Here is an 18,381-nt window from a genome sequence, read left to right as displayed (position 1 = left end):
TTGACCTCGGTTGACCTGTCTGATGAACTTTGGCCTCAGATGACATTAATTAATTTAGTAAATAATTCAATTATTTATGTTTTACTTATTTAACTGACTATACTCTCTTTCTCTCTCTCTCCCTCCGCCACTGCCATCACCGCCTCCTCCAGGGGAGGGGAGGAAAAGAAAGGAAGGGGGAAGGAGGGGAGAGGGGGAGAAGGAGAAGGAGAGCGAGGGAGTGACAGGCCCCTAAAGTGTAGGCATAAGAAAGAGCAGAGAAAGGAAAAGAAAGGAATGAATAAAGAAAATAATAATAAAATTTATAGAAACTAAACATAAATTATAACATTCAATGATGCCCAAACCTTTATACGTTACGTAATTAAAACACTAAGTCAGATGTATTTCACGCCTGCCAAACACAAGTCACCCAATTTTGATAACTGGACTTTGAATGTACGCTCAAATCTGACACAATAGAACAATAAACCCTGCAGTGTGTTGGCCATAACCCTGGAATTATAGAAACTTTTGAGCCTCATAACTTCTAAATTGTTGTTGTAAAGTATATAAAAGAATACATATTTAGAACATTTGGCAAAGTCTTGATGATTCATCTGTGAGGTTATATTTGAGCAAAAATGCTCAGTTTTGCAGACCCCCCCCAAATGTTTTCGGGCAGCGCAACAAAAAAAAAATTCTTAAGTATAAAAAAGTATTAACTTTAAAAACTAGGTTTAAATATCTAGGACCGGTTTTTTTGAGAAATTTTCACCCAAAATGGTTGAAAAATGCTCAATTTGGCAAAAGAATTAATAAAAAAGCCTCATTTTCACCCAAATTTCAACAATTTTTGGTGAAGTTGGTCAAAATAAAAATAAAAAATGTGTCCTGGATATTTATATATAAATGTATGTTGCATATTGCATATATAAAAATAACTTATTTGAATGGCAATAGTTTCACACTATCTACAAAGTGAGGCGTCGTTCAACACTCAAGTGAACACATACAATTAGTGGAATGTTGACACTTTCAATATATAATGCATAACAAAGATATAATCAAGTCATAGTCATGGACAAAAGTTTGGAATATTTTTATTTTTTTTTTTTTTTTTGCATAGCCCTGTCTTTAAGTGCATATTTCTTACCATCAATGACCCGTTAGCCATGCAAAATTAGACTGCTCTGCATTCCCTTTTTGATAAACAATTCATACCATTCCATGCATAAAACACAAAACATCCCCATGTGGTCCAACTGGGTCGGGTAACATAAACATGATAAACCACAGGGTGTGTGCATAAACAACCAAAGCTGCATTTTTAATAAGCATCATATCCAGTATTAGAGTGCATAGTTCATTGTATATTCTAAATATAGTAGACCATTTTCCCCATGGATTGCTAGCTGTTGGACCAGAATAGGTAATTGGTGGATTTTCCATGATCAGAAGGATTAGAGGGATGATAATTAAAATGGTCTACTACAGTAGACTATTCAAAATGGATCACGGGTGTCTAGCAAGGTCTTAGGTACCATTCCATATCACACAATACGTAATGTAGGACTAAAGCTTCTTATGCCTGACCATCCATCGGGCATCCATTTCGCAGTTATTTTAGCGATATGATTCATTAGGTTATAGGCTATGCCACTAATAGGCCTGGGCGATACATGGAAATACGACGAGTAACTATTTGTTTGAATGGCATCTGAAAAGACTGCTTTAAAATCACTGAAATTGATCAAGTTATATAGCCAAAAAAGTACTTTTTAGGGTTTGATGCTTCAAAATCATGAAATGGTATATTTTCTCTCATTAATTATGACATTTTTGTTGTAATAGTACCAAAATTCATACGCATATAGTAAATATTCGCCCTACCATATTGTTACTTTCAGCTTCGAGGGCGCACTACCATTTTAAGGTGTTTACGGTTCAGTGCGTTAAAACAAAAAAGTCTCAGGTCAACCTGTTTTGATCATTTGGCATCTAAATCATATAGTTTTACCTGATATTAGTGGAATTTAACTGTGAGAGTTCTGAATATGAGAAAATTCCACCCGAAATTAACCATTTTCCCATTGAAACCCGTGTCAGTTAATACATAATTAGTGGTGTTGAACCATGAGGGTACATTGGCTTTTGCATTACGGTGTGAAGAAGCCAGCTTTACTTTTTTTGCATCTGTCTGTTGTATACGATATTTCTGATCATGGGGTATGAGTTGGGCGCAGATTTATACGTCCGTGTCATTGACTTCCGTAATCGCGGCTACAAACAGAAGGATATAGGTGCCGCTTTAGGAATTACATAAGGTGATGTTTCTAATATTTTGAAGAGACGTCGAGAGACCAGAACTACTACACCTAGACCAAGGTCAGGTCGGCCCCGAAAGACAACCGCCAGGGAATACCGATCCATAGTGCACTTATGTCCACGGCAAATTCACCGTGACCTTTCCAGCCATAAACCCGCTTAGTGAAGATTAAACCGATATATGCAGTACTAAACCATTATAGTAATCTATTGTGCAATGCAAATTTATTACCACGTGATAATATTAATCCAATGAGCGATCGAATTGTCCGCTACGGTCGACTAATCCAATCGATAATGTCGCTATTGACATGTACGGACGGAGCCCCACTGACCGAGTTTTGGGGTATTTTGCACTGGTTTGCTGTCATTTACTCATCAAGGCGGCCCCCGTTATTATGAGGACTATGCTAATGATTTAAAGATTGACATGTAGAGAATAAACCATACTTGATTCACATAAAGTACTAAATTTGTACCTATTACGGTTTCGTGACACCAATCTTCCAAATACGACCAAGCCAGGGCTGCCCGGTGAAGCAAAATGTGCATTGGAATAACACGGGAGTTTGGACAGATGGTAGGATTTCTTTCTCATACAAATGTATGGGACCCGTTATTAAAGCTTGTACCGGATTGAAAAAAGATATTTTGAAAAGAGTAATTGAAACATAGAGTAAGTACTAAAATCATAGCTTTTATACTTTTTGATACATGGCGCTAGCTAGTTCATCTCCTATATCTACAACACAGCGCTACCAGTAGGGTCAATTGCCTATTGTGAGTACCCCTGTGTTGTGTGCATACATGTAGTTTTAACTACATGTATTGTTAAAACAATAACTGCATGATGCTCTCCTGACTGCCGTAATGGCCGCACGAAGCCTGCATCTCGGCTATGAACAGAATGGCTAAGGCGGGGGCTAAGGTACACAAACGCGTCTGTTACCAGGAACCAGGGACCAATATCTGCATGTTCTTGATATAGTAATATGCTTCCGTCTGCAAGAAGAGACTTCGGGAACAATTTCGTGAATTGTTCGAATGCATAACACGTCACGTAACGCGGTCTTTGTCAAGCGTACTTTTAGCTACGTCACGAGACGCGATGATTATACTTTTTCAATAACCTGCATTTGCGTCAGCATATTTTAGTTATTATCTATGATTGGATTGAACACATTGCGTGTATTAATGAGGTTATGAATTTTATTTAAATCATTGACTTACATGAAAATTTCACTTCTGAAAGAGGTTATTATTTTAAACCAAATTATACAGAATATATAAATCAAATTAGTTAAATTTCTTCATTTAGCATGCTATCAAGTTGATTTATTAATTTTCAGTCTCTTAAATTGTAAATATGCATCAACTTTTCAATACCTGTTGATACTGGATGCAGTACATATATAGTGGCCAGCATTTAGTTATGCCAGTCCTTTCTCAGCAAGATATACATGTAGCTTGCATGTTGAACAGCCCTTTGGTGTAAAATGAATGAGCTGCAAAATCTTCTTCATCAGTATATTAAAATATTCAAGTAGGTTGTGACATCTTAATATAAATCATTGTTTTTCATTTTATTTCATTTCCATCTTTATTTCATTTACCATGTAATTTACTAGTATTGAAATGTAATTTAATTAGTCAGTTACAGCTTGGTCAAATTTTGCAATTGAATTACAATAGGACCTACATGTGTTGGCAAAAATTTGCATTATGATTAGTTTACAATCGTACAATTTATAATAATAATAATAATAATAATAATAATGTCGTTTTTGTGCAAATTTATGTCACACCCTGGCTGGTGGAAAAGAAGCAGATTCCTCTAAGGCCGGACTGGGACCGAAGTGTTGGCAGGCCTACTCCCAACGCGCAATTCGAACGGTGAGGGGTCCACAAAGCCCCCGGAAGCTCAGGGTTTTTGAGGTACAAAACCATCTGATCTCCACCACCCTTTCAATACCTAAAAATCATCTGATCCCCCACCCCCTTTTTTTTTGCCTGACCAAAATCATCTGACCTCCCCCATGTATTCTCCCGGCCCCGGTAGAAATAATGAATGGTCCCTAATTAAAATTGGACATATCAGATTCTTATTCTACATATTACACCCTAGATATGAGACAAAAACATAAATATCATACCTTTCAACTGTAAAGTATGATTAAAATGTCAAAATGGTTGTGATTAATTATCACTAAAGGTTGTCATGGCAAATCTGCTTATAAGCGTACAAAGACATGTCATAACAAATCATTAAATTCTTCACAGTAAAATTAAATTGATTGTTGTCTGTCAAAAGAAACGCCTTGAATCAATACAAAAATAGGGCAACTACAATGTATTCAAAATAATAATAGTATAAAAAGGAACAATACGGTTCCGTCAATGATTTTTGCAAACTGCAACATTCCTAAATAAGGAACTAAAGGTTAAAAATACCACTGTTTGCAGAGCCAAGTGGAGATAGTAAAGAAAATACTTAGGGAAATGTAATGAAAAATTTTGACATAATAATAATAATGACACATTTTTCTGATGTTTTTGTACAAACGTAATCGAGTATTTTTACACCCTCTCCCTAAACGAAATTTCGTTTATAGGACGTCGTCGATCTTTTGGTTTGTTCCCTTACGTCAGTAAGAAATAGAACGTATTTTTAATGTATTGGTCATCGAAGGTCATTCAAAATGTTCTACCTCCATCATCACATCTCTGTTATCTTACGTGCCAGGCAATTGAAATTACCCATGATTATGCTCTTAAATCTAGGCTACAAAATAAAAGTTATTTGATAAAAATGTGATTTTTGGATGTTAAGATATGTTGGTTAAAGTGAATATACGACGGTTACAAACTGAAGCCAAATGTTATGTGAGCATATTGTAGCTTTGGATAATGTCCATAAAAATCTTTTCAAGATGTGTTTTCTCAGGATAAATATTTTGGTCCTATTTGAGCTCCTTGACATGCGCTGGTACTTCAAAACAAAATGAACATCATGAGAAGAAAATATCGAAGGATGCAACCGACACACAAATGTTAGTGAAATTTGCCAAATTTCGACTAGACCATATATTTTAAGCAATGGATGCATCTTGACGTGAAAATAAGATGAACAGTATATATTTACAAAATACAAAAACTGTGCATAAGCCTTATTTGATTTTAACCTATGAACCAATTAATATGAATTCAACCAACAAGTGCTCACCCGATCGAAGTCAACATACAACCAATGGATAATGGTTAATACTGAATATGTTTCGGTATGTGTGCAAAAGACATGACAATCAGTAAAACAGACTACCTGCAAGCATTAGATATTGATTAGATTATTTGAACAATTTGATTTCAGAAATAAATCTGTACTGATTTTCACATAGATGTTGGCAATGTTTTTAATCAAAATTAGCCTTTCTTTTCAGACCGTTTCCGACGTACCAAACCTGTAATATTCACTTTAATCAGCCCATGTTAAAAACCAAAAATTACATTTTAATTAAATAACTATTATTTTGTAGCCAAGATTTAAGAGTATGGCCATGGGTAATTTCAATATCCTGGCACGTAAGATAATAGACATGTGCTGAGTGCTGATGGAAGTAGAACTTTTTGAATCATCCTCGTATGATTAAAATTATAGAGGAACCCCTCGCGTTACACCAAGAAAAATCTAGCAATTTCGTCATTTTCTACATATGCTGGTGTAACTTTTAAAACCATAAAGAGTACAATAGCAAAAGCATGCATTTTCTGACAGCTTAATGTGTAGGGACTATATGTAGTTTTCATGGTGATATACAGGGTGTGTAAGAAATCATATAGGGTAGAAAACTAAAAATACACATTTTTTTATTTAAATATGTTCCCTGATGTGTGTGTTTGGTATACAGATTTGTAATTAGAATAGGATTTAATTATGTAACCAAAAGGAATATATTCAGTTCATGTACCTTGTAGATGGCAACATTAAAAAAAATGTTGAAATACTTTCCAGATGAAAATAACCTGCTGCTTCAAGTCTCAAAATATGAATAGATATTTTCTTAATCATATTTTCAATATGAAAAAATATTTGTTTAAGTTAAATTTATTAACTTTAATTGAGTTGTACAAATTTTTATTAATTATTTGAGAACTGAGAACTATGTTCTTTACTTGAAAAAAATCTAATAAAAATAATGTTCAGTAAAAAGTTTAAGCATAAAATTTATGGCCTAATGCCACCAATCACAAATTGTATCTAGGTAATTAGTGCATTAATTAGTTAATTATCAAATAATTGTATGAAATAATTTAATATTTGTAAATAAAATAAACTAATTTCTGTAATTTATTTCAAATTCATATAAATAGAAGGATTTATTATGAATGACAAAGGCAAAATACTTGTTGGTTTTGCACTTCTTGTTCTGGTACATAGACTGATTAGTTATGCTACTTTTTGTCAACTTCATTTCAAAATACAGCCATTTATGAAATTTTCGGCCAAAAAAAGTTGCATTTTTCTACGTAGGCTTTTTATGCTTCAATATGTGTTTGACAAATTTTCCCTTAAAGTGAGTAATTTAATCAAAAGAAGCATCTTTAATTGATTTAATTGAAGCTTTTTCTTATTTAGGTTTCACACATTCAAAAGTCAAAACTTTCAAACACGGAGGTCAAAATTTAAAAATGGTCCGATTTCATTGAAACTGGTCAAATTACTCCCCTTAACATAAGAAATCTTAAACATATAACTTACGTTCACAGTTTTGGTGCAATTTGTATTGTCCTGTCCCCCTTAAGAGTTAATGCAGTCAAAGCCCACTAGAAATGTACACTGCATAACATTTGACCCATGATTTCATCCGATTCCGAGGTTAAACATTTCTCAAACAAATTATTTTCCCATTTAGTTTGTCAAGAGGAGTAACTTGAGACAAACCGAGATTGAATCGATGCATTTTGAAATTTAGCCTCTATGCATGAGCTATTTGACATTTCACCTAATGTACTCCATAACTCCTGAACTAAGCACCCTAGTGTATAAATACGGTATGACAATTGACACTATATTCCTAGCAATGCGAGGAACAAATTGAGATATATTACAATATGATAGACCAAATTTTACATTTTGGCCCCATTATGACCTTCGACCCCTCGCGGGCAGCTTAGGGCATAGAAAAAATGCCAAAAATTATTGGTTCCACTAATGTAGCACGACAAAATGCTAACTCAAATATCACCCCCATAGCGCCATATAAACACAGCAAAAAATTAAAAGTCTCCACTAGTTCCATCCCCATTTAATCAGAGTCTGATAAGTGTATGGCAAAATAATTGATATAATAATTTTCTATACATTTTCCTTCAAAGGTTGAAATTTGATATCAAAAGTTTAATCATCGTGAGCAGCGGAGCCGTTGTTTGGAAATTCGTGCAATTTCAAAAATGACAAATTACGAATTGACCACGCAAAATCCAATGCATGGTATCAGCTTATTATGTGGCCTAAAGCAACCCGTACAGGATCGTTGTACACTTGCCTGCGCACAATTCATGTCATTTTTAAAATTGCACGAATTTCCAAACAACGGTTCCTGCGCTCACGATGATCAAACTTTTGATATCAAATTTGGTATCAACCTGCGAGGGAAAGTGTATAGAAAATTGTTATATGAATTATTTTGCCATAAACTCATCAGGCTCTGATTAAATGGGGATGGAACTAGTGGAGACTTTTTATTTTGGCTGTGTTTATTAAGGTCCCATATACATAAGACACATGACAATTATTAATACAATCGTTGTTACTCTTGATTTTACTATTTTATGTTCCTTTTAATTTAATATTTGGTTATAAAAAAAATGAAAAATGTCTTATTAAAGTGCATAGACTTATACAAGAATTTATGCTTCATTGTCACTGCCTATGTTATGCACTCTTTTATTCATTGACAGTTCCTCTTGCTGTTATAATGCTAATTCAAAGTAATATATTGTATACGCTTACCTGGCCGATTAGAAGTTGGGTTTGGCGGGGCAACTGTTCCTGTAAACATGAAAATAACAATGGAGCTTGCATTGTTTGTGTGAATTTTAAATGCAAATCATGTAGGCTAGTTATGCGAGTACTATAACCACTAGGCCACCTTTTTATAATCGTGTAAATGTAAAACATCATTTAAAACATCAAGCAGAACCATCATTTATAGCCTATGAGTTCCATTTCAAATCATTGCAATTTCATACAAGATTTCATTATGATATTCTTATGCTTATTAATGAAGCAGCCTCTGAGGCAGTTTAGATAAACGAATACATGAATACAAAAGCCACCCAAGTCCACGGGAAGTGATTTTGAGAGAAAAAACCTGTGTATCATTTTAATTCCTTCAGTTAGATTTACCTGGTCAATATGGCAAGTTTTACGTGCAAATGAGTGGATTAACCTGTATTAGGTATGACGATTAGCATTTCAGGGACTTCGTGGGGTTCATTTTAAATTTTGGACTTGGGTGGTTTTTTGAATCATATACAAAGACAACAATGTTAGAATGAGATTACCACTAGTAAGATAATACAAAATAAAGCACACATATGTATAATGTTGATAAGCATTCTGCCATGTAATAAAACCACACACGTTCCTTTATTAAACCCATTTTTTTTTTTCAAAAGTCACTCTCTAGCAATGAATGTGTTACAAGTGGACTTTTATACATACTGGATTTTAATCAATGTGTTACAAGACTCAAATCGTGGAATTTGGGTGATTCTTTCATACATGCTATTTTTCACATGCTCAATAGACACAGAGGATGAATTTGAGTTGTTCTTTTATACATTGTGATGTGCCCTGAGTAATTTAATTTAATTTGATTATTTAACTTTGTTTACAAGCTGAAAGTATTTCATGAGATGGGAAACCCCCTTGTACGTGCAAGACAATGGTGTGGAAAGTCATTTTGGTATTCCCCAAATTATTGTAAACAAAGTCAGAGCTATGTTTGGAACTTGGAAAGCCCCAGTTCATTATTGCACCATCAGGAAAACCCCCCAGGAAGTGATGTAATGTGAAAGGTGAATGTGTATAATTAATCTTGGGAAATCCCAAGATTGCAGCAATGTTGTGAAAATGTGATTGAAGTAATGGTTTTATTTATAGATGATGGGTTTTTTGCATGAGTACTGATATAAAAAGCTTGAGGCTTTTGTTGGGACTTTACAGAATGCCATGGGAGATTGAGATACTCCACATGTGTGTGATGGTCTTCGTGCTTCAAAAGAAGTACATTTTAACCAGTTTATATAGCCAATAATTGAGCTAATTTTAATACAGCAACGAAGAAGACAGCGAGCACACAAAAGTGCTCTTCCTCATCAAAGGATTAAAAGTTCTTCTGTCAAATTGCTGGAGTTTGCTGGGTTTGTGAAGGCCACGCATCTGTCAAGAAACAGGGGAGCTGTGTTAAAGAAACCGGTTCCCTGGAAACAGAGTGATTGGTGAAAGAAACACCATTTTTGGAGAAAGCAGCGCAAGGAGATATATTTGAGGAGAAAGCAGCGCAAGGAGATATATTTGTGGAGATAACAGCGCAAAGGAGATTGGAGAAAGCATCGTCATTTTCGTATGAGGATTTTATACGCAAGGATTTATAAGCGCAAGTGTACACTGGACTTCGCAGGACAAGCGAATAAGGATATATTACATCAGTCGTCCAGAACATTGCAAGAACTCTAGGATCACCAACAAGAAGACAGCTGGTTAAGTAGTCATAGAGTAAAACTGTCATTGTGTGATTTTATTGTATATGCGATATTGTTATTATATGTACCAATCATACTCTGTTTTCAATTAAAGACTTAGATTTTGTTAGCTTAAATAAACAGTGTATTTGTGTTGTGCATTCGTGTGAGTTCGGGTAAAAGGTGATTTTGGCCTTGAGTCAAGTACGACATCGTAACAAAAATTGGGGGCTCGCGTCCGGGATAATACACTGTAAAAAAAAGTTAACATTAATTTACTGAGTCTTAAAAGTGAAAGTACAGTATGGCAGAGTTCAAAGCAGAAGAGTTTCTTGAAACTATAAATTGGGAGAAGTTTGATGAGTTGAAGAAGCCTGATTTATTAGCATTTGCTAAACATTATGACTTGAAAGTAAAGCAAGCTACAAGAAAGCAAATAATCAAAAATGCCTTGATTGATGTTTTGGTCGGGGAAGATATTTTGATGATTCCTATTTGGAAGAGAAACGTGCAGTAGAAACTGAAATTGAGGGGATTCGGCATTTAAATTGAAAGAGCTGGAAATTCAATTAGAAATGAAGAAAATGGAAATGGACCAAAAGAAAATAGAAATGGACCAAAAAGAAAAACTGGAAATGATCAAATTAGAGAATGAAAATAAAGAAAAACAACAGAAACTAGAAATGGAAGAAAAAGCACGCCAAGAAAAGATGGCGCTTGAGCACCACAAATTAGAAACAGAAGAAAAGGAAAAAGTAGCAAAATTAGAACTTGAAAAACAAAAATTGGATATGGAAGAAAAGGAAAAACTAGCTAAGATTCAAATGGAAGCACATTTGAAAGAAAAAGAAATTGAGTTTGAACAAGAGAAGTTAGCAAAACTAGGTGAAAAATACTCATCAAGTTTCTCCTCAAAGTCAAAGTCAGGGTTTGATGTTACAAAGTATGTAAAGCTTGTGCCTAAATTCAAAGAGAAAGAAGTTGACGAGTACTTTCAACATTTTGAAAAGGTAGCTACAAATTTGAAATGGCCTCCAGAGCATTGGACCCTACTGTTACAAAGTAGTTTTGTGGGGAAGGCCAGGGAAACTTACTCAGCTCTACCAATAGAGAAGTGTAATGATTATGAAGAAGTCAAACAGGCAGTTCTCAAGGCCTATGAACTGGTGCCTGAAGCATACAGACAAAAGTTCAGAGATTCAAGAAAGCAAGCAGATCAAACCCATGTAGAATTTGCTAGAGTAAAAGAACAAATGTTTGACAGATGGCTTGGGTCAAAAGAAGTCAAAGATGATTTCGGCCAACTTAAGCAATTAGTTCTTATAGAAGAGTTCAAGAAATGTGTCCACGTTGACATAAAAACTCATTTGGATGAAAGCGCTAGCAAAATTAAGACGCTAAATGAAGCGGCGACAATGGCGGACGACTATGGCTTAACTCACAAATTGAATGGGAGTAAATTTAGTCATAACAGAAGTTATTCAAACAGGTTCAGCCATAACCAACCTAGAGCAAATCAGGGTGGTACACAAGAAGGGAGACCTCAGTCTAATTCACAGCATAGTGCTGGTGGTAGAGGGACCCCAGGGAGTTCAGGTAACAGAGCAAAATTTGGGACTGAATTTAAAGCCAAAGTAACGTGTACTCATTGTAAGAGACCAGGGCATACAATGACCCAGTGTTATTTCTTAAAAGGCAGACAAGACGCACAAAAACAGCAGCAAACTGCTAGTAATACTGTAGGATGTGCAGTGTCACTTGTGTCAAAGAAACAAGTCAGTCAAATCAAGAAACAAGAATTCCCACAAAAGGGAAATGAGACAGACAAGGTGTGTGAAGAATTTGAACCATTTGTGTTAGAGGGAGTGGTATCACTTGGTGATAATGGTAGTCCAAAGCCCATTAAAATTGTGCGAGATACGTGTTGTGCACGGTCTATGATTCTGGAAGGAACTTTGCCCTTTAATGAGGATAGTTCAGCAGGTAATGCTTTGATCCAGGGTATTGGGATGGAAATACTTAATGTACCTCTCCACAAAATTAACTTGACATCTGACTTAGTTTCTGGTCCTGTAACCATAGGAGTTAGACATGAATTGCCAGTCAAGGGAGTGTCCATGTTGCTAGGAAATGATCTGGCAGGGGAAGGTTTTTCCTGACCCAATAGTCACAGATAAGCCCTGTTTACAGGATGATAATAGTGAGGAAGAGGAGATATTTCCTGCATGTGCAGTGACACGGGCAATGAGTAAGAGAGCCTCATTAGAAACAATTGAGGACAACCAAATTGATGACTTAGGCTACAATTTGGAAGACACATTTGTGTCAAAGTTGAATGAGAAAGAAGATAAACTTCCTTCTCCTGGGGATAAAAATGCCCCTAAAGAGGACGCAGCCTCTGAGCATGAACAAATTGGGGAAACCATGAAAGACCCATTAAGTCATGACAAGCTGATTCTGGAGCAACAAAATGACCCAGAACTCAAAGAGATCAATCAAAGGGCATTGACCCTAGAAGAAGCAGAACAAAATTCTGTCTGTTTTTACAAACAAGATGGTGTGCTAATGAGAAAATGGCGCCCTCTTGATGTTCCTGCCGATGAAGAGTGGAAGGTAGTGCACCAAATTGTGGTACCAAAAGTATACCACACTGAAGTAATTAACATAGCACATGATAGTCCCATGGCAGGGCATTTGGGTGTTAAGAAAACTCATGAAAGAATTCTGAGACATTTCTGGTGGCCCACTCACAGAAAAGATGTTTCTGAATATTGCAAAACATGTCACATATGCCAAGTAGTAGGGAAGCCAAATCAGAAAATACCTCCTGCTCCATTAAAGCCAATTCCAGCCTTTGATGAACCATTTAGTAGGGTTATTATTGATTGTGTAGGCCCCCTACCAAAGACTAAGTCAGGTAATCAATACCTTCTGACAATTATGTGCGCGTCAACACGCTTTCCTGAAGCCATACCCTTGAGAAATATTAAAGCAGTGACTATAGTGAAAGCTTTAACCAAGTTCTTCACATTTGTGGGGCTCCCCAAGTCCATACAGTCAGATCAAGGATCAAACTTTACATCTGGAGTATTTCAGCAGGTCATGTATCAATTAGGTATAGAACAGTATACCTCAAGTGCTTACCATCCAGAATCACAAGGTGCACTAGAAAGGTTCCACCAAACTTTGAAAAACATGATCAGAACATACTGTTTGGAATTTCAGAGGGACTGGGATGAGGGAGTACACTTGTTGTTGTTTGCTGCTAGGGAAGCTGTTCAGGAAACTTTAGGATTTAGTCCTTTTGAGTTAGTGTTTGGACACACAGTGCGCGGGCCCTTAAAGTTGTTGAAAGAAAAGTGGCTCAATGAGAAATCAGATATCAATTTGTTGGATTATGTCTCCAATTTTAAGCATAGGCTTAACAGAGTAACTGATATCGCCAAAGAAAACTTGAAACAGGGTCAGGCCAAAATGAAGCAATGGTATGATAAACATGCCAAAGAGAGAGTGTTCAAACCAGGTGACAAAGTTCTAGTACTGTTTCCAATTCCAGGACACCCATTACAAGCCAGATATCATGGCCCATGTGAAGTAGAGTCAAAAGTGGGTGAAGTAGATTATATTATCAAGACTCCTGGTAGACGCAAGAGCAGGCAGTTATGCCACATAAATATGCTAAAAGAGTATGTTGAAAGAAGTGACAGTGGCATTTCAAAACCTGTGTGTACAGTAAAACATGCTGATAATGTAGACAAACATGCCGATGTAGACAGAATCGCCAATGTAGACAAGAGTAAAGATGACAATTCTGATCAGGATAAAGAGCCAGAGCACAAGGAGTATAATGTAAAATTGAACAATTCTGATGTGCTCACTAATTTGGACTCAAAGTTAGGTCATCTTTCTCAAGATCAACAAAGTCAAATTGCAAATTTGATTCACAAATTTGACAATATATTTCCTGATACGCCAAGTAGAACAAATGCTGCATTTCATGATGTAGATGTTGGTGATACAAAACCAATCAAGCAGCATCCTTACAGAGTCAATCCATTGAAAATGGAACATCTCAAAAATGAGATTAATTATATGCTAGACAATGATATCATAGAACCAAGTAGTAGTGAGTGGAGTTCACCATGCATTCTTGTTCCCAAGCCTGATGGTTCATACCGATTAGTGGCAGATATGAGAGCTGCAAATGTTCATTCAAAGACAGACTCGTATCCAATTCCAAGAATTGATGATTGCATAGACAAAATTGGAAATGCAAAATTTGTTAGCAAATTTGATCTTTTGAAAGGGTACTGGCAGGTTCCACTCACAGACCGTGCCAAAGAGATTTCTGCTTTTTGTACACCGTTTGGTCTTTACCAATACAAAGTCATGCCATTTGGGTTGAAAAATGCACCCGCAACCTTTCAGAGAATGGTAAATCAAATTGTGGCAGACATAGAGGGATGTGAAGCGTATGTAGATGATTTGATTGTTTACAGTCAAACTTGGGAACAACACATGGAACAACTCCATCAATTGTTTGAGAAGCTGTCTGAAGTACAGTTGACAGTCAATCTGGTAAAAAGTGAGTTTTGCCATGCCACAGTCACATACTTAGGATATGTTGTAGGTCAAGGTCAGGTGAAACCTATCAAAGCCAAAGTTGAAGCAATTGAGCAATACCCCACACCTGTAAACAAGAAGGCACTCATGAGATTTCTAGGAATGGTTGGCTATTATAGAAAGTTCTGCCCAAACTTTTCAGAGATAGCAAGTCCTTTGACTGATTTGTTGAAGAAAGATGCAAAATTCATTTGGTCAGAACAGTGTGAAAATGCTTTTCACAAAGTCAAATCGATACTCATGAGTTCACCAGTGCTTACTGCACCTGATTTTCAGAAGCAGTTCAAGTTGACTGTTGATGCCAGTGACATAGGCTGTGGAGGTGTTGTGATGCAAGAGGGTGAAGATCAAATAGATCACCCCATTTGTTACTTTTCAAGGAAGTTCAACAAGCACCAGAGAAATTACTCCACAATTGAGAAGGAGTGTCTAGCATTGCTATTAGCATTGCTACATTTTGATGTGTATTTGGGTACCACAGTATACCCTGTGCTTGTTTTCACAGATCACAATCCCTCACCTTCATCAACAGGATGAAGAACAAAAACCAAAGACTGGTGAGGTGGAGTTTGACCTTGCAAGAGTACAATCTGGACATCAAACATATTAAGGGAAAAGACAATGTAATGGCTGATGCCCTGTCCAGAATTGCATAAAACTGACAAACAAACATTTCCTTTTAAAGGGAAGTTGTGTGTGACAAGTAGTCACTGTGTATGATGAGTTAAATACTCAAAGTTAATAATATGTTGAAGTTGATGTAAAAGAAAAAAAACACTTAAGAAAGTTTTCATTACATTCGAACTTTCTTCTTTTAAGGGGGAGGGTGTGATGTGCCCTGAGTAATTTAATTTAATTTGATTATTTAACTTTGTTTACAAGCTGAAAGTATTTCATGAGATGGGAAACCCCCTTGTACGTGCAAGACAATGGTGTGGAAAGTCATTTTGGTATTCCCCAAATTATTGTAAACAAAGTCAGAGCTATGTTTGGAACTTGGAAAGCCCCAGTTCATTATTGCACCATCAGGAAAACCCCCCAGGAAGTGATGTAATGTGAAAGGTGAATGTGTATAATTAATCTTGGGAAATCCCAAGATTGCAGCAATGTTGTGAAAATGTGATTGAAGTAATGGTTTTATTTATAGATGATGGGTTTTTTGCATGAGTACTGATATAAAAAGCTTGAGGCTTTTGTTGGGACTTTACAGAATGCCATGGGAGATTGAGATATTCCACATGTGTGTGATGGTCTTCGTGCTTCAAAAAGAAGTACATTTTAACCAGTTTATATAGCCAATAATTGAGCTAATTTTAATACAGCAACGAAGAAGACAGCGAGCACACAAAAGTGCTCTTCCTCATCAAAGGATTAAAAGTTCTTCTGTCAAATTGCTGGAGTTTGCTGGGTTTGTGAAGGCCACGCATCTGTCAAGAAACAGTGGAGCTGTGTTAAAGAAACCGGTTCCCTGGAAAAGAGTGATTGGTGAAAGAAACACCATTTTTGGAGAAAGCAGCGCAAGGAGATATATTTGAGGAGAAAGCAGCGCAAGGAGATATATTTGTGGAGATAACAGCGCAAAGGAGATTGGAGAAAGCATCGTCATTTTCGTATGAGGATTTTATACGCAAGGATTTATAAGCGCAAGTGTACACTGGACTTCGCAGGACAAGCGAATAAGGATATATTACATCAGTCGTCCAGAACATTGCAAGAACTCTAGGATCACCAACAAGAAGACAGCTGGTTAAGTAGTCATAGAGTAAAACTGTCATTGTGTGATTTTATTGTATATGCGATATTGTTATTATATGTACCAATCATACTCTGTTTTCAATTAAAGACTTAGATTTTGTTAGCTTAAATAAACAGTGTATTTGTGTTGTGCATTCGTGTGAGTTCGGGTAAAAGGTGATTTTGGCCTTGAGTCAAGTACGACATCGTAACAACATAATTATGACAGGCCTATGTATAGCAACAATTTCCCATGCTTAACTCAATTTGGCCAAAGTATGGACTTGGGTGGCTTTTGTATTCATATATTCAAATACTTAAATCGTTGAATTAACAAAATATAACGAGTACACCGTGATAATTAAACGTTTGTGTTAGGATTGACCAGGCTCATGGAAATTGCTGCATGAAGTCTAGCTTAAAAATTATATGGCTAGAACTAAGAGAAGAAGAATTGAACATAAAATAAGAAACCACTCCCAACAAAATAAAGTTATCAACTGCAACTTACTTCCGGAATCAGGAGGCCTATTAGAAACATTTGGATTTGCTGTAGAACCAGGTGCATCTGTAATTATAATATTAATCATTCAAATGATAATAGATAATAACTTACAAATTATAAAATAATATAATACACAATACTGGACAAAGAAAAGCATGGAAAACGGCAGTCTATACTGCATCCCTTGTATATGCAGGCATCGTTCGCGATACTAAGTAAAAAACGTAAAAACCAATGGGTGACGTTTGGCACCTTTCTATGAAATGGGGCTCAACAACGTTACTATTCCTGGCGATTGAGCAATTCTAGAAATCAAGTGGACACCCCCTATAGAGGAGTAACTTTTCAATCATAGAAAGGTCTGGATTTCCAAGTCTGCTTTCTGAAAACGATTGGAATTCCAGTGGTTAATGTCACTTTAAAAAGCCTGGAAATCCAATTTAAATGAAGGAAAATCATGGAAATGTTCCAAATGAGCTCTCAAATTGAGGATTTCTGATTTTGAACTATTTTTCTGCTGGATTTTTTCGTCTTTGGACACTTAAAAAGTCTGGATTTCCAACAGTCACGACTGGACAAAAAGTCCGGAAATCCGAACTCCTCTATAGGGGGTGTGCATATATTTTCTGGAATAGCCCATTGTCTTCAACAGTCGACTTCGGTTGTATATATAAATGCGCTTTTATAAATGCGCACGTGACATCTACAAGTCGCCATACCGTGTTCAACGATGTAAGGTACCCGGATGTGCACAAATTCCACACGCAAAAGTATAGACGAAAATGACAGGTTACAAGGAAAATTGCTTTTGCAAAATAGTGGCATTGATTGCAAAGGGCAAAATAATTTGACCCGAAACATAAACTCTTTATTTGGATTTTCCATTACGGAAAAAAAAAATTTATGACGGAAAAGCTAGATATAGCTGATTTAAAACTTATATTTCATTATTTCCGTGCTAAATGGGCGTGGCAATTGGCCATATTGATGACGAAATGTGATTCTTACTGGCATTAAGGTCAGAACTGGGTAGCTGCCGATGATGTTATTTGATAATGTTTGCACGTAGGGAACTTAGGGGGGTGTCATTTTCTTCGGAAGGAAGGGGTCATGGATTTATTTATTTGGGAGTCAAGATAAGTATCCCCCCCCCCCCGTAGTGCCGCCAATGAACATAAATCTGAGGAAACTATAACTTCAGCCCTTTTCGGAATAATGACCCTCTCAAACTAATAGGCTAGATGTCCCCGCCCGACCTCCTCAACTCTAACTTACTCATTCGCTCGCAAATGGACAAAAAAACAAATTCAAAATGTGTTTTTAAAGGAGTATTTCGTGATCCTAGCATCCTCTTTTTATGACATTTTTCAGTAGATATCCACGAAAAAAGCATATTCCCAAAATTTCAGTTGATTCCGATATTGCGTTTGCGAGTTATGCATGATTATGTGTATTACACTGCTCCA

At 36.2% G+C, this 18,381-nt stretch overlaps 1 protein-coding gene across 1 annotated transcript in view; it reads right to left on the bottom strand.

The window, feature by feature from the left end:
- The window catches only part of LOC140163494 (uncharacterized), a 40,832-nt gene that overhangs the window by 6,414 nt on the left and 16,037 nt on the right, over window positions 1-18,381 (bottom strand). Inside the window, exons 4-5 of the mRNA XM_072186811.1 lie at window positions 16,922-16,978; window positions 8,318-8,356 (exon numbers count right to left, since the gene is read on the bottom strand). Of these exons, the coding sequence (XP_072042912.1) occupies window positions 8,318-8,356; window positions 16,922-16,978 (96 nt within the window). The remainder of the gene's footprint in view (window positions 1-8,317; window positions 8,357-16,921; window positions 16,979-18,381) is intronic.

Source organism: Amphiura filiformis, chromosome 1 (assembly GCF_039555335.1).
Source record: "Amphiura filiformis chromosome 1, Afil_fr2py, whole genome shotgun sequence".
Classification (NCBI taxonomy): Eukaryota; Metazoa; Echinodermata; class Ophiuroidea; order Amphilepidida; family Amphiuridae; genus Amphiura; species Amphiura filiformis.
The sequence above is the reverse complement of the archived record's forward strand: the minus strand, read 5'-3'. Positions and strand labels throughout refer to the sequence as shown.